At 39.1% G+C, this 22,129-nt stretch overlaps 1 protein-coding gene across 9 annotated transcripts in view; it reads left to right on the top strand.

The window, feature by feature from the left end:
* Positions 1–22,129, top strand: part of UNC5D (unc-5 netrin receptor D) — a 629,157-nt gene that overhangs the window by 407,902 nt on the left and 199,126 nt on the right. For 6 of the 9 annotated variants that reach the window (XM_080659992.1, XM_080659990.1, XM_080659987.1 and 3 more), the window contains exons 5-6: positions 20,381–20,561; positions 21,401–21,568. In XM_080659992.1, the coding sequence (XP_080516118.1) occupies positions 20,381–20,561; positions 21,401–21,568 (349 nt within the window). The remainder of the gene's footprint in view (positions 1–20,380; positions 20,562–21,400; positions 21,569–22,129) is intronic. The other 3 variants (XM_080659991.1, XM_080659994.1, XM_080659993.1) reach the window with 1 other exon arrangement.

Genomic DNA, 22,129 nt, shown 5'->3' on the forward strand with positions numbered 1-22,129 from the left:
ATTAGTTCACACAAACACTCCATCCATGCTTTTGTTCCGGCCCTCCGGTCCAGTTTAAGAACCCATTGTGGCCCTCGAGTCAAAAAGTTTGCCCACCCCTGGTCTAGACCATTCGGGTGATGGTGGTAGTGGTGGTAAAGAGGGTAGTGTGTAGTTGCTAGGGTGATTATGTGTAGATGTGTCAGAGAGAATGACAGAGAGAGGGAAAAGAGGATGTTATTTCAAAATGGAAGAAATAATCCTATATAATAAAAACCTAGGTAGCGTCACGTCCTCGCACGACATTATCACAAGATGGCCACCACAAGATGGCTGCCCTCATGTCATCACAAAATGGCCAGCAGGGGAGGGCAATTGTGGGCAATCAGGCCGGCAGGGGAGGGCAGTTGGGGGTGACCAGGCCAGCAAGGAAGGACAGCTGGGGGCTGATCAGGCCAGCAGGGAAGGGCAGTTGGGAGCAACCAGGCCAGCGGGGAGGGCAGTTGTGGGCGATCAGGCCGGCAGGGGAGGGCAGTTGGGAGCAATCAGGCTGGCAGGCAGAAGCAGTTAGGGGCAATCAGGCAGGTAGGCAGGCGAGCGGTTAGGAGCCAGTGGTCCCGGATTGTTAGAGGGATGTCCCAGATTGGAGAGGGTGCAGGCTGGGTTGAGGGACACTGCCCCCCCCCCCAATGCACGAATTTCATGCACCGGGCTTCTAGTTTGATCATAAGTGTTTCCAAGTACAATGCCCTCATTTCTATCCACAATGCACTTTGTAAAATGATTAAAATAAGTATGAAGTGATTGTTTATTTTTATGTTTTCTACTTAATGGTTTATAAACTTAAAAGAAAAGGCTATAAGGAAATGAGTTGTGACCACCAGCCAGATGTTGCCCTTTTCTACATTAAATCAGTTACAGTTTTATCTTGCATCCAGAAAATAAATGATTGATTGCTCTCTTCAAGGAGTGCTGACATTCTGGATGTGATGCTTCTGATGTTTGTATACCTCACTTGTTGACCACAATCAAAAGTCAGATATATTTAAAGGTCAGAGTGGCTTCATTGTAACTCAAGAATTGTAAAGTTATTTTATAGTATGACCTATAAAATTATCACCACCAACCTGAAGCCCAAAATAAGTGTTGTTTTCATTGAAGATTACTCTACAGATTGCTTTATTCTCAAACCAGAAACACCAGCTGTTGCATGTAGCTGGGATGTCTGTTTAGCTGGGTGAGTCCAGTTGCTTAAGTAAACCATCAGTTCTTAAAAGTGTCCCATGGCACAAAATGCTAATAGGTACAAGAGACGTACTTGACTTTGAAAGTCCAGGACCCCAAGTCTTAGTTAAGGCTCCCAGTTGTCCAGGCTAGGAATTTCTGAGTCATGCTTAGTTTCTTCATTCATGCTATCTCTCATTTTCCATTATCACTACTTATCAATGCTATTTATTCTGCATTTTGTCTTCCCCATCTTCACCACACTGCCTTATTTAGGCCCTCATTATTTCTCTCATTTAGTGGAGTAATGACTTCCTGTCTGTGCTTTCTAATCCTCAGTGTCACTTGGCACCTTTCACATTGATGCCAGAATGATTTTTCTTAAGCAAAACTCCTTTAGTTAAAATCCATCAGTGGCTCCTTAGTGCCTTCAGGGTTGAGTTTGAACTCTTTGATTAGCATGCAGGGCCTATATTCAACATGCTGTTGTTCTGGTCTCATCATTTTAAACATTTGGCACCCTGAATGGGAGCCACATGAGACTGTGTGTTCCTGGAATCTGCTACCACATTACATTAATTTATTGCTTTACACTTTTACAAAAATCCATTTATCCACAGTTTCATTTTCAATCTCCTGAGATCCCTGTGAGGTAGGGGAAAGAAAGTGACATTTTTGTCGTTCTACAGAGGAAGAATGGGAAATTAACTACACACTGACTTAATAGGCAAGTACTACACAAAAATCAACTCTTGATAATCTTTATGTAGATTCTAGAATTTGTGCAATGCATACTTTTATGGTCTAGTATCTGATTTTCTAAATCCTTTGTTCAGCTGATTCTTCATGAACTCTACACTCATTTAAGATACACACATGCATGTTTTGTTTTCCCCAAATAGATAGTGAAATATTTAATTTCAAAGTAGATTTTACCTTTCTTTCTTGACAGTTTTGATCACGGTTTTTCTTTGTTAAATGTGTTATTGAAGATTGACTCCTCAAGTGTTTTGAAATCTATAAGGACCACCTCTTTCAAACAACAGGTGGTCTAGGGGTTACATAGTGATTTTATTTGTCAATTTCTTTTTATAAATTATGACCATCAATAAGTAATATGAAAAAGTGGATTTTTTTGTCCCCAAAGCTTAGTTTGTCTTTTTTTGTAATATTTCAAGAAAAATGATTTTAAATATAACTAATGTTACATGTAATAAACATTAATATTTCAAGAAAAACTATTTTAAATATATTACATGCAGTAAAAATTAATAATTCAAGAAAAATTTTTTTTATTTTTATTAAGGTGTTATATGTGTACATATCTTACCATTGCCCCCCCCACCCCACTCCCATACATGCCCTTACCCCCCAATGTTTTGCATCCGTTGGTTACTCTTACATGCATGCATATAAGTCCTTCGGTTGATCTCTTATTTCCCCCACCTCTCCCTAACCTTCCCGCTGTAATTTGACAGTCTGTTAGCATCTATCTTTTTGTTCATCAGTTTATAATGTTTTTAATTATCCACAAATGAGTGAGATCATGTGGTATTTTTCTTTCATTGACTGGCTTATTTCACTTAACATAATGTTCTCCAATTCCATCCAGGTTGCTACAAATGGTAAGGATTCCTTCTTTTTTATGGCAGCATAGTATTCCATTGTGTAGATGTACCATGGTTTTCTGATCCAGTCATCTGCTGACGGGCACCTAGGCTGTTTCCAAATCTTAGCTATTGTAAATTGTGCTGCTATGAACATAGGGGTGCATATATCCTTTCTGATTGGTGTTTCTAGTTTCTTAGGATATATTCTAGGAGTGGGATTACTGGGTAAAATGGGAGTTCCATTTTCAGTTTTTTGAGGAAACTCCATATTGTTCTCCACAGTGGCTGCACCAGTCTGCATTCCCACCAGCAGTGCACGAGGGTTCCTTTTTCTCCGCATCCTCGCGTTTGTTGATTTGTTGATGATAGCCATTCTGACAGGTGTGAGATGGTATCGCATTGTCATTTTGATTTGCATCTCTCGGATAATTAGTGACTTTGAGCATGTTTTCATGTATCTCTTGGCCTTCCTTCTGTCTTCTTTCGAAAAGATTCTATTTAGGTCCGTTGCCCATTTTTTTATTGGATCATTTATCTTCCTTTTATTAAGTTGTATAAGCTGCCTGTAGATGTTGGAGATTAAACCTTTATCAGTGATAACATTTGCAAATATGTTCTCCCATACAGTGGGGTTTCTTGTTGTTTTGTTGATGGTTTCTTTTGCTGTGCAAAAGCTTTTTATTTTGATGTAGTCCCATTTGTTCATTTTCTCTTTGGTTTCCATTGCCCTAGGGGCAGTATCAGTGAAGAAGTTCTTTCGGCATATGTCTGAGATTTTGCTGCCTGTGGATTCCTCTAGTATTTTTATGGTTTCCCGTCTTATGTTTAAGTCCTGTATCCATTTTGAGTTTATTTTTGTGTATGGTGTAAGTTGGTTATCTAGTTTCATTTTTTTGCATGTATCTGTCCAGTTTTCCCAACACCATTTATTGAAGAGACTGTCTTGACTCCATAGTATGTTCATGCCTCCTTTGTCAAATATTAATTGCGCATAGTGGTTTGGGTCTATCTCTGGATTCTCTACTCTATTCCATTGGTCTATATGTCTGTTCTTGTGCCAGTACCAGGCTGTTTTGAGAACAGTGGCTTTGTAATACAGCTTGAAATCTGGTATTGAGATCCCTCCTACTTTGTTCTTCTTTCTCAGGATTGCTGTGGCTATTCAGGGTCTTTTTTTATTCCAGATGAATTTTTGGAGAGTTCTTTCTAGGTCTGTGAAATATGCCGTTGGTATTTTAATGGGGAGTGCATTGAATCTATAGATTGCTTTGGGTAGTATGGACATTTTAATGATGTTGATTCTACCAATCCATGAATATTATCAAAACTGAAAAGGTGGATTTTTTTAAGGCAAATAAACTGCTAATATGCTATATATGTGTGTTGTGAAATCCTAGAACAGTGATGGATAGCAGTGGGAAGAATTGTAGACTAATTTGTACATTGCATAAACAACAAGTGTCTCCCCTAGTGATATTAATGGAATATCGTAAACTCACTTTAGTACCAAAATTTAAATTAAGAAGGAAGGAGAGGATTATGGAATAGAAGATGTTGAAAAATCTCATTTTCAGCAAGTTTGAAAAAAAAGTCATGAGGCAATTTAGTTTATTTTTTAAGCATTCCCTGTAGTGTTGTGAAGACCAAACAACGGCTTTGAGCTAGTTCATAAAAACCAGAATGCAAGGCAGAGGAGGATAAACTAGATAGAAACAAATAGGAAACCATCCAATTTAATTGACCAGGCTGATTAAAATGAGAAAGGTAAACACCCTCCTCAAATGAGAATATGTTGGGTATGCAAAGTCACTTCTTTTCAGATCTCTAGTGGAATGTTTGTAACCCATGAAACTTACTTAAAAAAAAATAAAAACAAATGAAAAACTCAATTGTGTTAATGAAACTGTATAGTCAAGCGAAGTAAGTATGACGTGTAAAAATAATAGGATTTTACTTATGTTTTTCTCCTTGAATTTAGAGGTTAGAGTTTTTAATGTAATGATTCATTATCTATGATCTACAACTGTGTAAGTTTATGCAAAAATCAAGTTGTCTAAAATAGTCAGGTGAGGACAGCTATAAAGAAAAAAAAATGCCATGTGGGACAGTCACTTAGACTCCTACCTATCTAGAAATGGATTGTTTTTCTAGTTAATATATTACTTTATGAAATCGAAGGATATGCAATTTCAAATAATGTGTTTACTTCATAGAGACAAGGAGTATTAAAAATATTTTTGGTACCATATATTTGTTTAATGAAAAGAGCTTTTATATCTGCTTATAAAATAATGTGGATTGTAGAAAATAGGGTAGGCTAGGTAATGATAAAGTAACAAACAACGTAGAAATCCCAATTACTTAAAACAACAAAGCTTTATTTTTCCCTCATATTACATGGCCATCACATGTCAGCCTGGTGCTCCATTTCATTGACACTCTTACTACAGTGCCAAGGCTAAGGCAGTAGCCATTCTCCAAACTATGAGCTGTTCTGGCAGAGAAAGAAAGCTCTAAGGAGTCTCTATTGGAAATTAAATATTCAGTCCTGCAAATGACAAGTCACTTTTACTGCAACTCTGTGGCCAACACAAGTAGCATGACCTTCCCCCCAAAAACACTAAACAGGGACCAGGAAGTGCAACTGAACATGTAAAAGAGAAAGCCAGAAATACCTGGTGAATAGCTCATACCAAAAATTACAGCAATCTAAGAAACTATAAAGAAGAAAATTCTGACCCCTGAAAATTGTTCTACCCAAATAACATTTCATGAACTGCTTTCCAGATCTTTGAGTGTGTTTGAATTATAGAGATAATAAAAATATAATTTTATAATCTGCCTCTTTTTACACTCAGTAATGTCTGATGGAGACATTCCCCATTCTATTAAAATTAGACTATCACATAAAGTAACTGAAAACATCCATTTCTTTACACTTTTGCCAACCCTATGTAGTATCAGAATTTGCCGTGGTAATAGGCTACCAGTAATATCTCATTTTCAGCTTCATTATTGGAAAGGTTGAACAACTTTCCATATGTTACTTATCCATTTGTATTTTTCTCTTCTAGATAATCTATTAAAATACTTAGCTCATTTTCTATTAGAATGCCTGTTCCCTATTGATTTTAGCATGATCTTTATATATTAGGAACCAGGCTGATATTCAGTAGATACTGGTCAGACATATTAACTGGCATTCATTTTTATTTGGTTGTACAAGTTGCAAAATTTATTTGATATCTCCCTTGATTATGGTATAATAACCCTTTGTAACTTGACAGAGGACCTCAGGCCGCTCCCCCTACCAGGTGGGGCTTGACAGGGGACTTCAGGCCATGCCCCCCCACCCAGCGGGGCTTGACAGGGGACCTCAGGCCATGTCCCCCACCTGGTGGGGCTTGATGGAGGACCTCAAGGCATGTCCCCCACCCCGGTCTGGGCTGGGGGACCTCAGGCCGCGGCCCCCCTCCTGGTGCCAGGCCAGGGGACCTGAGGCTACGCCCCCTGCCCGGCAGGGCTTGACAAGGGTGGGACTGGCCAGGTGTGGATCTAGCCCAGTGGGGGGTGGGCCAGCCAGGTCTGGGTCTCACACGATTTTGAGGCGCTGTGGGAGGGCGGGGACTTGACTCTGGGTTCCGTAGTGAGCCCCAGACTCTGACAGGAGGAAGGTTTTCATATACATTTTACTAATTTTCTTTCATCTCTGACACTTCTATTATAGAGAAAGGGCAAATAGCAATATTAAATTATTTCCTCTAATTAATCCCCTTTTAATGTGCATGAATTTTGTGCACCAGGTCACTAGCAGTCAGTATTTATGAATTTGGCTGTTACACCATGCAGGAAATTCTTCTCTGTTGTAAAATTACAAATATATTCACCCATGCTTTCTTATAGTTTTTTGGTGGCTTCACTTATTATATTTTTAATGCTAGGGGCCCAGTGCACAAATTCATGCACCTTGAAAGGAACTGTGGGCCTAGAGGCTGCATTAGGCACAGGGGCAGGTCTTGGCCCATCCTCCACTCGCCCAGCCCTTCCCACCGCAGCTCCTGGTCCTCTGTCTGCTGGCAGACCCACTTCCTCAGCCACTGCTCCCACGATGACGGCGCTGGCCCCTGCTTGCACCTGCTGATGGGGTGGAGCAATTGGGGCCGGTGCCATCAGCAGGTGTGTGCACTGGCTGATGCCCTGATCACCCCTCAGGAGCAGGGGAAGGTAGAGAAGCCCTCAGGGGTGATCAGGGCCAGCAGACTCCACTTGCATCCACTAATGGTGCCAAGTGATCGGGACCGGCACCAGGCACCAGCAGTGGGTGCGAGCAGCAGCTCCAGTGCCAGCTGCAGGTGCAAGCAGGGCCGGCACTGGCAGTGGGTTCAAGCAGGGCCAGCACCTGCAGTAGGTGCAAACACCAGGCAGGACCATGGCGCACAGGAGCAAAGAATTTTCAGTAACGACCAGAGGCTTGCCCCAATGACAGCGACCAGAGCCCCACCTTGGTCTGGCGCCCCCACTCACCTGCTCTATCATCCCACCACGGCCAATGCCTGCCATGTTCTGCACACGCCCCCTGGTGGTCAGCACATGTCATAGTGATCGGTTGTTCTGCCATTCGGTCTATTTGCATATTAGCCTTTTATTATATAAGATTTTATATGCCTAGGGTTTAGTTTTGTTCTAAGGAGTGAGATAGATATACTACTTTATTTTTCAAGTAGCCAATTGACTTTGAGGAAGTTTTAGTGAATATTGAAGCAAGTGAACAGAAGAAGAGATCATTTTTATTATTATTAACTGTGAAATCAACAAAGACAAGAATGGAGTCCTTTAACATGCTATAGAAGGAGCTTCATATTGAACTAGAGCCTGGGGCTTTACTTATACTCACTTGTTATTTCAGTGGTGATTTTAAGTGCAGTTCTGGGTCACAACAACTTTCTCACCAACGACAAACTATATAAGTTTATAATGAAGCTAAAAAACATTTCCTGTCACCTAGGGATGTCATGGGCATCGTAATATCATAGTGTAACATAGTACTAATGTGTTTGTGGTGATGTTGGAGTAAATAAAGTCAATGTGCTGCCAGTCCTATAAAAGTATAGCACATACAATTATGACAGTGCATAATACTTAATAATGATAATAAATGTCTGTTACTGGTTTAGGCATTTATTATGTATTTCTATACTATATTCTTTGTCATTATTTTAGAGTGCACTCTTGAACTTATAAAAAAAGTTTCCTGTAAAAAAGTATTCTGTACTCCAGCAGCAGCCTCATACAGTTCATGTTTACTGCTTCTTTTGATTGCATCATTTTCTTTTGTGCTTGATTTAATCTAGTGTTGTTTTGTACAGTGACATGCTACATAGGTTTGCAGCCTAGGAACAATACACCCGACCATACAGGCTAGGTGTATAGTAGGCTATACCATTTCAGTTTGTGTAAGTGCACTCTATGTTGGCACAATGACAAATCACTTAATGACACATTTCTCAGCATATTCCTGTCATTAAGCAGGGCATGGGTGAACTTAAAATATTTTTCTTTCTTGGTTTCTATGACACATACATTTCTGATTTCTCCCTTACCTCATGCTCAGTTCTCATTTCCCCCTTTTCTGATCTTAAAGTGTTGCTATTCTTCAGGTTGCATCTGAAACTCTTTTTTTTCCCATCTTACACTTTCTGCATAATTTCATATATGCCTATAGCTTGGGATACAATTTATGCTGAAGGCTGAGGAATAAATATGCTCAAAAAGTAGTTGATTATATAAGTCTGGAGTTGATTAAATGCCTCATATACATCTTAAATCTAACTGTATGTGTCACCGAGTTAATTTTCAAGTACTTGGACTATTTTTCTGTTGCCATGTTTGGTCTTTCTCCCATTATTTATTCTTATTGATTTGAGAGTACTCTTTATATATTAGGGACCAAGGTGACTTCCAGTCAATGCATATCAGTACAGCATCTAAAAATGTCCTTTTCCTATATCACTTGTCCAAGTCAGAAGTATGGGTGCCAAATTTGTATTACTCTGTCTTCAAATCTTAGATCAGTCACAAATTTCTATTCATTCCATTTTACCCCTTCACATCTTATCAAGGCTCTTTATTGTATACCCAATCAAAACCTTACAGTTCATTCCACCACAATTTCTTCACAGGATTATTGTCAATCTCCTAATGATCTCTGTTCCTAGCCTTCCTTGCCCCTCTTTATCCCATATATTCCATACATTATGGCAAGAATATTATTTTTCATGTGAAGGTATTATTTCATCAACTCTCCAAAAATTTTAGTGATAATATTCAAATATTTTCATGTCAGACAAACAGGTAAGGAAATCATCCATCCCTTTAGTTCTGCAAGGGAAAAAAATCTAAATCCAATTCCACCTGTTAAGCTTGAAGTATCTTTGAAGCATACAAAAGTAGATGCTGAATAGGCACCTGATTATAAGAGTCTGTATCTTAAAAAAGATATCAATTTGGGAATATTCAGTGTATAGCCATGAATACATGAGTCTGATGTTATCATATGGCGGGGAGAGATACATTGTATGACCAAATGTGGAGAAAGGCCTAATCCTGAGACCTTAAGAAATACAATGCTTCATGTCTGGATAGAGAAGAAACCAACAAAAGAAACAGAGCAGGAAGGGCAAGAGGAGAACAGAGAGAGACTCTGTGGTATTATAAAAACCAGTGGAAGAGAACATTCAAGAAAGGTATCATTAGCCCTGAAAATCAACTAAGAATACAAAACAGTGTGCACTGAATGTAGCAACTTGGAGATCGTTGGTGACTTTAGCAAGAGCAATTTCAGTGAATTGATGGGGTGGAAGGCAAAGTGAAATGTAATGATGAGGGGTGAGTAAAGAATTCAAGAGAGATGTCTATGAAAAAAAAAAAAAAGGATTTTTTGTTTGTTTACTTATTTTAAGATGGCAGAGCCTGGCTTATGTGGCTCAGTGGTTGAACATCAACCCATGAACCAAGAAGTCACCAGTTTGATTCCCAGTCAGGGCACATACCCACGTTGTGGGTTCGATCCCCAGTATGGGGCGGGCAGAGGCAGCTGATTGCTGCTGATGTTTCTCTTGCATCAGTGTTTCTATCTCTGTCCCTTTCCCTTCCTCTATCCCTAAAAATAAAAAAAGAACATATTTTTAAAAGGATGGCAGAATTTTGAGCATGTCTGAATATTTCAGTTCTTTGATGGTTAGTTTTTTATTATTATAAAAACATAATTAACATCCACCTCACCAAGTGGTTTAAGATGTGAAAAAGCCTAGAATCTTATGCATAGCAGACCATCAATAAAAGGAAGATGTTTGTCTGCCTTTGTAATAATAAAACCCATTGCATTTAGTTACAATAGCAATACCCTTTTGCCTTCTGATTAATCTGCCATCTCTTGAGTATCTCCTAATGCCTGTTTCCTTAAGTGCAGGACACCACGTATGTGTAAAATCTTAGCTATTTAATGAAATTGCCCTTTCAGCTCTAAAACTTTGAGACTAAGTCTGCTGCATCCTCTACAAAATATGTTTCACTGCTCTGTACACTTTCCAGGTTGGCAATGGTTAACAAAGAAACAGGGCCTATTTATAACGGAAGGCAAAATGGGCGGAAAAGCAGAAGGCTACCTTTTGCAAAACAGTGCTACCTTTCTGCACAAAGAACTTTTGTTTGGAGCAGGTAATGACAGGCTTAGTCACAGCTTTATTCCTGATCAATATTTTGGAAAGAACACAAGAGATGATGTGCATTACTGTCTAAAATTTAAAAGCAGTGTCTGAACCACTGACCTGGAGAAATTATACACAGGAGACTTTAGAATTCGGTTATTTTGCAGTTGTGTTGTTAAGCATTTTTTTCTTATAGTATGTAGTTGTTCTTCTTTCACAATGGCTCTGTGTCTGTCAGCTGAAAGGAAACTTGTATGGACTGTACAGTAATCAAAGGGATGAAAGATGAATGGGTGCAGAGTCTTTTTTTTTTTTTTTTTTTTAAGCACCATTAACTCAATGGCATCTACCTGGAATGTCAGTGCACTTTGCTGATTTCATTTTGATAATGCTATAAGCTGGTCTCTGATAATTGCCTTCTGTAATTGGAACAAATTTATGATTATGCTAATTCATTCTCAGCCACCCAGTATATAGAACTGAGCTAATCCATATTTGTCCCAGCATTTCCTTGGCAGATCATTACATGATTAGCCTTTCACTGTGGCTGATGGAATTGTTCTTCTGAAGAGATCTGATTTCTCATATGATGTGTATATAGTATATGCAAGTGATCTGTGTTTGCATTCTTTATCTAATTATATGAATTCTATATCAGCATTTTAAACCAGTTTGATATGAACATTTAGAATCTTGAATGTTCTAATCATTAATAAGATGGCTATTGTCTCAGCACCTGAGTATATATTACATGACAATAAGAAACGGGGAAATGGAATTGTTCATTAATATCCCCTCACCACCTCCTTAAATCCTTATTTACATACCAGAAGTTGTGGGAGGAATACAGAAACAGTTATGAGGCTCCCTGAAAGCCAGCTCTTTATCATCTGGCTAGAGCGTACTTCCCATCCTAAAATAATCCCTTAAAATGAATCAGCACATTTCACTGTATTTTAGGTCATTCCTTAGGATACCAAGTTTTGGAAGCATCTCCTACAGGTTGCTTCATCAAATATGCAAAACCAGAATTCCTCTTGCCCTAGCAGATGGCAGTGAGCAAAGGTGGAATTAGCCGGGAGTGAGAGCCCTCGCACTGTGGAAAACAGGGCTGAATGGCAAATGGCAGCCTGTGTCCTCCCTTAAAAATCACCTTCTGATTGCATATCTCTTTCCATTCTTATCTCCATGCTTCATCCATTTAATGCTCTCTTTTCTCTCTGATCACCATTCTTAGCAATGCTTTACATTCATGCAAACATGTCTCATCTGCTCATGACAATGTTACACTTGCTATTAACAGTGGATCCAGGGTGTTCACTCTCTCCGGGACCATTTACCTGTCAAAATGAATAAAATATAAATAAATAACAAGAGGCTGCTCCTGATTTTCGTAACTGAAGCAGGGAAGTGAAAGGACAACACTGATCTGACAAGAGTCACACAATGTCAGAACATAAAGTTCCTTAGAAGTCAGGCCTCTACAGAGATCCTCATGTCTGTCATTTCATTCAGCATCAGGGAGTGTGATTCTCTCTGTGATCATTAGGTTTCCATCCCTTGCCTGGTTCTGCTGCTGTGGCTTCCCAATTAAGCTGAATTTCTGCTTCCTTTTGTGATGCATAATCAGATAAGTAGAGCTAGATTGGTTTTAAAGCCACCTACACAGCAGTTTCTTCAATCTACACAGATTGGAAAAAGAAGGAAGACAAAGGGGAAACATGATAGTACTGCTGTAAATAACTTGAAGGAAATATTAACAAAGAGAGAGAAGAGGACAGGTGACATCTAATCTCAGAAAGTGGGGAAGAGAGTAATGGCCTAAACTAACATTAGAAGATAATATGCTCCCTTATGCGAAAAGAGATGTCATGCTTATCAGTGGTGAAGTCCCAGTTAAGACATATGGGAATATGCCAAGTCAAACTGTGGAAATGGTAAGGAGCCGCCATTTATTTGGTCAACAAGAGACATAAAAAATGGCTCATGTTGTGTGGTAGAAAAATTATTTGAAGACTACTAGGTCAAATTCTACAATTTCTCAAGTATGTTAACTTAGATCACATAATCTGCAAAATGGGAGGAATAAGATTTTCTTTGCCTACTTATTTTTTGGGGGGTAGGTATTGTGAGGATCAAGTGAGATAATGTATTGAATAGCTATGTGTGTCCTTGTGAGTATAGACATGATAACCAGTATCTCTGTGTGTTTCTTTGCCTTTTATTCAAGATCACAAGACAGCTGCTATTTGTTCAGAATCACATCCATGTCCATACAGGTGAATAGCACAAATGCCTTCCCCTTTTCTCAGGAAAGCAAGTGTTTTTCTGTAAGTCACCCAATAGGCTTAGATGCAACTGGCCTCCTTAAATATTGTAAGACTGCTGACTGTATCAGATTATAGGGACTACTTGTCCCACTCATTTATTCTCATTAACAAAAGCAAAATGAGATAGCAGATAACATTGAGAGGGTTACCATAGCTTCTTATGAGCTACATGGGGACAAATATTGTTTAATTTTATTTGTTCATTCATTTAGTTATAATTAACACACAACATTATTAGCTTCAGGTGTACAACACAATGATTCTATATTTGCATACTATGTGAAATGATCACCTCAATAAGTCTAGTTAACATTTATCACCTTACATAGCTACAAAATATTTTTTCTAATGATAACTTTTAAGATCTACTCTCTTAGTAACTTTCAAAATATGCAATGGAGTATTATTAACTTTAATCACCATGGTGTACATCACATCCCCGTGACATTTCTTATGTACTGGAAGTCTGTATCTTTTGACCCCTCCACCCATTTCTCCCACTCCACCCTGTCTATGGCATCCATCAATTTGTTCTCTATATGTACGAGCATGGGGTTTTCTATGTGTGCTTTTATTTCTTAGATTGCACATATAAATGAATATTATTTTGCAAATAACATGTGATCATTGCATCCAAATCTGGCAAACTATGTGGATGACTGGGCACAGTCATGATGTGACTTAAAGTGAATGAGGCTTTTATTGGTTAGATCAATTCCTTTGTGTGAAAGTCTAGAGGCCCACCCATAGTTGCTGTGGAATCCCACCTTTATTCTGCCTTTTCCACTCTGTCCCCACCCTTGTGTCCGTGGGTGCCATTTCAGCCCTTCACCAGCCAGAATGCATACCTCAGCCTTCTGTTTTCTCACAGAAATCCAATCACACTTGCTATTTGGTAAGATGGTATCATTACAAAAAGTTTTAGAAGGTATGTAGGGAGGCTGTGACCACATTGTGAACTGCTGTGGCCTTCCAGTATTTCCCTAGATCTACATCCCTCTAGTGTAGTCTTGTCTCTCCACCCAGTTTCATCAGACAAGGTTGCCTTCTTTTAGCAACTACTTTAAAAATGTCTCTACTAGATCATATCTACCCTCGACCGTGGGATCTAAAGCAAATAATAATCTCTCCTTTGGCCCTACCCTAAAATGCAGTTTGAACCTTTGTTGTATGTGTGTATGTGTTATTCCCAGTCTCTAAATTTGCATGTACCTCAATTTGGGCTAGAATATTTATTCCACAGGTGCCAGTGAACATCCTCTGAAGTAGTTGCTATCCTATATAATAAAAGCCTAATATGCTAAGTGTCCAGTCGGCCGTTCAACCAATCAAAGCATAATATGCTAATGATATGCTAAGGCCACTCAACTGCTCACTATGACATGCACTGACCCCCAGGGGGCAGATGCTCAATGCAGGTCAGTGCGCTCCCACAGGGGGAGTGCAGCTCAGCCAGAATCCCAGCTCACAGCTGGCAAGCACAGTGGTGGTGGTGAGAGCCTCTCCTGCCTCTGCGGCAGCACTAAGGGTATCTGACTGCCAGCTTAGGCCTGCTCCCCGCGGGAGCCATCAGTTGGACATACCCCGAGGGCTCCCGGACTGTGAGAGGGCGCAGTCCAGGCTGAGGGACCTCCCTCCCTCTTCCCCCCCCCCCCCACGCCCAGTGCGTGAATTTCATGCACCGGGCCTCTAGTGTAATATATAAGAAGATTTTAAATGTTGTTCATGTTCTTAAGGAGCTTGCCAATGAGTAATAGAGAAAGTGATCATAGGTAATGAGTAGATGGATTGAGAAGCTTCAAATGTCATAAATCTAAAGTTACATCTATTTTATATTGAGTCTAGCAAATCCTAACTGGAGTACTGGAATTGGGGCATAGAAACACTTGGTAGATAATATCAATAACTGGTGCTTATTGGCATTTTTTGTGGAATATGAAGGGAAAATTCAAGTTGATACCATTTAGAGTCAAAGGACAAAAGGCTTTGGATCCTGCCTATTAAACTGGCTTTTTCTTTCTAGTCTAATATTTTCTCCCCCATTTATAAATGGTTAATAACACCAGTTACCTCTCATTCTTTTACAAAATATTAATACTAAGAACAGGAGCTTGGGAATTCTGACTTACTATCTGATGGAAATAAATATTTAGGTGTAAGGTTTATGTATGTGTATAAATGTCTCTGGCAAAAGGTCAGAAGAGGTAAAATATCAGACTCATGCAGACATTTTCAAATGTAACTCAGGTCTCAGGCAAAATAATCTACCGCTCTCCCAAAGATGGCTCCCTCCCCATCCAATTACACCATGCTGCCTATTGTTGAGGAAAATCTATAGACTGGGCAATTATATACCTTCTGTCCCCAGCTAACCAGAATAATGGATCAGGAACTGTCTGGCATGATGGTCTGCTTTTTCCAGATTTGTTTATAAACTGGTAAAATCTACAAATTGCAGACCATCTGCACATGGCACTATGTTCATGAATGTGGACATCCTGCAAATCCATCAGCTCATTATCTCTAACTAGTTTCTGTACATGCTTCTAACTTGGATTATCCATGTAAATGAAATAAATAGAAACCAGATGAAGACGTGTTTCTCTGAGGGGTGCATGTTTCCAACAACCTTCAGAATGTTAAGCCTCTCTGTCAAAGAGATGACCTGTTTGCCTGAGGTCATTTGGATCAATGATACAAATGTTCCTTAGCCTGGAAGTAGTCAATGTATTGATCCCATAATGCTAATTTGAAAATTTGTATTGCTTTTGTTAAGAGTTTAATTAGGATTTTTCTTGTTGACAACCTCTTGTAAAATAATTTCTAAACTCAGTACAGATGCCTTTATGATACTTAAAGAATACTGTACATAAGTTCAAAAGGTCTTTGATTCTTGTCAGTCACTTCTGTGAGGAAGCCTTGAGAGTGGGTCATGAGGCATGAACAGTAATATTCTACAATGATGGGGGAATTCCTATCTAATGAAAAGGAATTAACTTTAGGGAGGACACTGAGCTCCTTTTTGTGAAAAAATCATGAGGAGCCAGAAAGCTGGTATGTGGAAAGGAGAAAGTAAATCTGCTTCTGATTCATGTATATGCTATGTTTGGCCCTTACAATATATTTTGTAATATATGATCCATCATGTTAGTATCAAGGAATGTTACATTAAAATATACACCCATGGCTTCTCATGAAAGATGGAAGATCCAGTTACACTGGCAACCCTAGTCTGACCTGCCTGGTGGGTACACATTTGCACAGGTCCTGTGATCTTCATTTTGTCACAGTTGCCACCACTTCCCATACATAGTGATGCTAAATAGTCCATAAATTTGAAGACTGTTGTGAAACATGAAAAGCAAAAGAGATTTTAAGCAAAATGAGCTCATTGTCATTTTTCAGGACACTAGCATTGTTATTTTTTTTAAATACTCTTGTCACTATCTAAAGTGGGAAAACAAAAGGAGAAACAAAGCGATAAGATTTTTAAGAAAAATGAGAGTGAGCTCATTTCTTCGTGGAAATGAAGAATGGCCCCTTGTCATTAATATGCAAGCAATGCACATGGATGTCTCACACATAGGGCCACTATGGTGATTTATGTTACTTCCCTGGCCCCCAGGACCATTTGAGTTTGGAATGGCTGGTGTAGGGAATGCTTTTTTCTACCTTATTTATTAAACTATTCTACATTAGGAGCACTTAGCTCATCAAAAATGTTTTAAAATTTCTCTAAGTGACAAAAGCATAAATCCCAAAAGCAATCTGTCACTTTTATTAGCCCAGAAAATACCAAACTGATTTCCTCATAAAGATCTTGCCATCAGTTAAATGGATAAACTATTAGGTTATGAATAAAAATAGCCCCACAATTATGAGCCCACTAATGTGTTGATTGTTTATAGACATAATTGGATTGATGGACCTCAGCCATGAGAGAATAAACACCAAGGGTACCAGAATGTGTATATCTATGACACCTCATTCATCCTATATCGATGTTTTTCAAGCTATGATTTGGGAGACCCAACAGCATACCATTATATATGTCCATAGTACATGCAGGTGGATAGGGGGATAGATTGGGTGACAGGGACAAAGTATATGATGACAAAAGATGTGCACTGGACATCTCTGCAGCGTATGATTGATGTAGAAGGGGAAAGATGTGAATGGTCTCCCCTGGAATTATGCAAACTTGGTCTTGGCTATGGCCAATCTTATACAGCTTAGGGCCCCTCACTTCTACACCAGTCAGAAGATCTTTCCTTGTTAATCTGTTTTTAATTTTGAGCTTCAGATAAACTAATTTGAGGAAACATTTTATGGCAAAATATAAATTTGAAAACTACTGTGCTACATGAGAGTAAGAGTTCTTTCTAAGATAAAGTGATTGTTTTCAGATCACTAAATAGCTTTTCCTTGAAGGTGCCACAGTGAACCAACAGGAAGAAAAGAAATTACCCTAGTCTTCTCTGAAAAATTCTGTGACCACATATTCTTCCAAATATATATATATATACACTAGCATATATATATGTATATACAAATATATATAATTTTATTGTTTTATAAGTTTATAACAGTAATCATACAATTGTGCATTTTGACTGTAATGTATTATGAGCATTTTGTGTTTTCACTAGTGGAAATCATGAGTTTTAATGCCTATGTACTAATAATACTAAATCATATTGTTGAAACACGATTTATTTAAACAAAGCTCTTTTTGGCATGCATGTAACTTTGGCATAATTTTCCCTTTTTCTTTCTTCTTACCAAAAAAATAACTTATTGTGGTTAAGGTTTTGTTTATAGCCCTACTACTTTTTTCAGTAACTTCCTGGGATCATAATTAAAAAATGCATTGCTATATTTAAGACTAGCTGATGGAGATAAATTAAAGCAGGATGGGGAAGTGAAGGGAACTTGATATATATATATATATATATATATATACATATATATATATATATATATATATATATATATATATATATGTGTGTGTGTGTGTGTGTGTGTGTGTGTGTTTTGTTAATCTTCACCTATATATATACACAAACACACATATGCATATAGTGTTTTTTAAACTATTCAGATTGTCCTCAGATCATCACAGCATTAACCTCTTACCTATCCAATTTGTGGCAAGTGTTTTCTTAGTTTATTGGCCACTTCATTGTGTATATGATTTAAATTTTCAATTTGAAGCCAAACCTCTGATGATTATGGCTTTAATAGCCTCTGGGCCAAGTTTTTGTGGGTTTTTTTTCCAATCACAGTTTACATTCGATATCATTTTTTTCTTAGTTCCAGGTGTACAGCACAGTGGTAGACAATGGTGTACAAGATCTGGTCAGGAAAGCTTTCTTCGACTTCCAGGTGCTGGGACTTCCTTTGGCTTCGTCTCCAGGGATACTGCCCCCAGGGTTTTTTTCTGCCTAGTTAACTCACTAGGAATCATTTACTTATGGACCAGGGCTGACTTTCCTGACTTCCTGACCAGCTGTTTGAGGGGAAGCATGGAAAATGATCACTGAGGTGGGGGCACAAGGGAATGGCTTTCGAAGTGCTACCAATTTCAGGAGTAGGGAATTAATCAGAAAACCAGGCAATTTACACTCTGAATTTCAGAAGTCAGGAAGAGTGTGGAGTGGAACAAAGCTTCCAGACTTACTTTTAGCAGGCAGATCTATTCTTTCAAAACTCCAATCCTATTGGCTTTTAGTGTGTGTTTCATCCCAGATATTGGTGACAGTGTTATTCCCAGCTTTTATTTTCTTGGGGAGATGTGCATTTAAATGTTTATTTTCATCGTACCCATAAAATATAAAATTCATGAAAGAATAAACTATGCTGGTTAGTGGGGAATGGAGGACATTTGTCACAGACTGGTGGCCAGATGTGACATAAACTAGGTTGCACTGTCCTGCTTCGCTTGCCAGAGCAGTGCTTCTGGGCTCTGGGTCATTAGCCAGTGCCACACCTCCAGGCTGGACTGTGGGGTGGGTAGTCAGCTTGCTTCTTTATTTCATGGCCCTCCCTGCATCACATTGGTTTTTCAGCTCATCTCCATGTTTTTAAGCAGTTCTCAGACCTCTTCTTTGGTCTATTTGCTATCATTTTCTTTTCTAATATTGACTTTTTCTAGGGAGGATTTGAGATGGTGATAATTTAGGGTACTCTAAACTCTCATTTACATGTTGGCACTTGAGATAAATATCATTAACGGTTTTCTTCTGATAATCAATCCCTTTTTATAGAGATTAGCATATCTTGATTACATCAAATTGTTATATAACAGATGCCACTGTTTATTGGTGATAAATTAGAATTCTCAAGATTTAAGCATGAAATGAGGCATCTTCTTCTAAAAGCAACTCTCAATGATCTGTACGAATGGTGGGCAGAATGATGAAAAGTACCCTGGTGCATATGTTACTGTGTGATGGCTCTGGGGTAGCCACTGCCCTTGCTTTCTGTGCTAAGTAATTACTGTGTGCAGCATATGCTGATAACTAGAGCTGAGCAGTTACTGTTAAGCAAGAGATATGTGCAGTGCTACCAAGATGGTGTGAACGGTGAAGATGTCATTCAGATGTGAAAGCAGAGGACAAAATGAGGAAGGAGACATGTTAGTTCAGGGGAGGACTGGCCTGCTCAGTGAAATAGGGGAGGTACAGGTAGTGCAGCCCACCTCAAGGGAGGATGGGGATCTAGGGAGCCGATGGTTCCATCTGTGTCTTCTTCAGGTGTCCAAGGTAAAGAGAAATTTGGACCAAGGATAGGATTAGGTGGAATTGGAAAAAGAAAATAGGTCAGAAAAAGCAAATCTGAGATGGGACTAGCCTATGCTCAGAGGAGGTGGGAAGTGAGCTTCCCAGAAGTGAGGATGGACCTTAAATGTGGTAGATGTCTAACCCCATCTAAATAGCCACTGAATCAATGATGGAATGACATAAATGGTCACCAAAGAAACCTATACCCCAAACTAGGGAACACTGAAATTTGAATTTATATGCCTATGATTGTCCAAATATATACGACAGTGGCCTTTACACATTTTCACTCCTTTGTTAACATTTGTTTAAAGTGAAACGTACCGACTTCTCGTCTGACAACGTAATATTCTCTCAGCACAAAGTACACGTGCTGGTCTCTGAGCTCCATTTTGCACCAGTATTGAAACATCATCATAGTCATTAGAATTCTAATAAAATGAAATATAATGAAATGACCTAATTGCAGTCACCTCTTTTCTCTCTTCCACTGCATTTTTAGAAAATGGGTCAAAGTCAATAGGAGGCAATCCTTTTCCTGCCTCCAGTTTATTAACTTGAGTATTCATTTCCTGAATATACCAAAGTTCCTAATTAAAAGGGATGGGATATGGAATAAAGAGGGGGGAAAAAATCATTGCCGTTGCTCTCTTTTCTGCACATCAAAATCGCTCACCTTCCAATTTAAATAAAAAGTGTTTTGTTGTTTTTTAAATGACTTATAAAGTTAACATTCTTTCTTCTTATAGGTGGAATGGCTGAAAAATGAGGAGCCCATTGACTCAGAACAAGATGAGAACATTGACACCAGGGCTGACCATAACCTGATCATCAGGCAGGCGCGGCTCTCGGACTCTGGGAATTACACCTGCATGGCAGCCAACATCGTGGCCAAAAGGAGGAGCCTGTCCGCCACAGTGGTAGTTTATGGTAAGACCAGCCCAAAGGCCAGGAATGGAGTACAGAAAGCAGGGAAGTAGAGGGATGTGTATTTTATTACAACTTAACTTTCAGAGCTGAAAGGTCTCAGGGGTCATCCACCACTGTGTTCTCCCCTGCCTCTCCCATTTGGCAGGTGGGAACACATTTCTATTGCTATTAATGTTTGCTCCTTCATCCAATATCGGACTTCCATGAGGTAGGCAGTGACATTTCCAACCACACTTGATCAGAAAATAATTTTAGAAGTTGTTTATTTTCTTCCATTGCGTTTGTATTGAAAAAGAATTGAGGTGGGCAACTTCTGCTCCCCTCCCCCAGCCTCCCCAGACCTGCTTGTGGGAAGTTTCTCTCCTGGCATATGAAATCCACCATAAACAAACATCACTATTTGCTGAATATCTGGGGTATTGTATAAAAGAAATACCGAGCTATTTAAGTAAAGGCATTCCTTTCTACAATAGAAGAGCCCTGGGATTTATTTTTTGAGGAACTTAAAGTAATAGAAATTCAAATGCTGATATTTTCTTCTTATATTCTGGATTTTCAAGTGCTTTAGAGATATGGTAATGAGTTCTTTCTATTTTTCATAATTTTCCAGCAAAGAAAATGATCTGTGTCCCTCCTTGTATCCGATGAATAGGCTGAGGGGCACAGATGAGGTAAGCCTAGTCGCTTACCTCATGATGGAGCAGCCAGTGTGTGTCTGCAGGGTCTCTTGGTCCCTGGATGCCTAACTCACAACAACTGGCACAGTGGCTTGCACATAGTAGGCAATCAGTAAAAACCTTTCTCCTTTTTTTTTCTCCCCTCCCCATTTTCTCTCTCAGTGAATGGAGGCTGGTCTTCCTGGACAGAGTGGTCAGCCTGCAATGTTCGCTGTGGTAGAGGATGGCAGAAACGTTCCCGGACCTGTACCAACCCAGCTCCTCTCAATGGTGGGGCCTTTTGTGAGGGAATGTCAGTGCAGAAAATTACCTGCACTTCTCTTTGTCCTGGTGAGATATACACAGACTCCTCCCTTTCCCCTTCTGATCCACCAACACTAGTAAGCTGGTGTGAAGCATTCAACATATCACCTTCTTTCTCAAAGTGACCCTCTCCCAAGTTCTTATAGAGCCTTTGTCCAAAATGCTAATGTAGAACTCAATGTAATAGCAAGAACATGGGTGAAATACCTCTGTTTGGGGGCATATGTAGTTTTTAAGACTCAAATGACCCTGAACACTCACCATCAATAAGCCAAATGCTTTGAAGTATTTTTATACCTCCCGTGTTTGATTGGGCTAAGCCATGCCCTTCTCTCCCTGGGTTCTCCCATTCTGTGGCATTAATTTTTATAATAGCCAGCAGAAATTAAGTTGTCTGTGAACACAAAACAGGAACCAAAAATTTGACTCTTTATTATATCAGTTGTCAATCCACCAAGCTTACCAGTTTTAGCTCTATATTTATCTGCAATACAATTGGCAGAGATTGTACAGCATCACAGCAGTATATTCTACATTTGATCTATGCTTGCCTTCCTTTCTGAATAGAGATAGACTACACTTGCCAAA

Source organism: Plecotus auritus (genome assembly GCF_963455305.1).
Source record: "Plecotus auritus genome assembly, chromosome: 3".
Lineage (NCBI taxonomy): Eukaryota > Metazoa > Chordata > Mammalia > Chiroptera > Vespertilionidae > Plecotus > Plecotus auritus.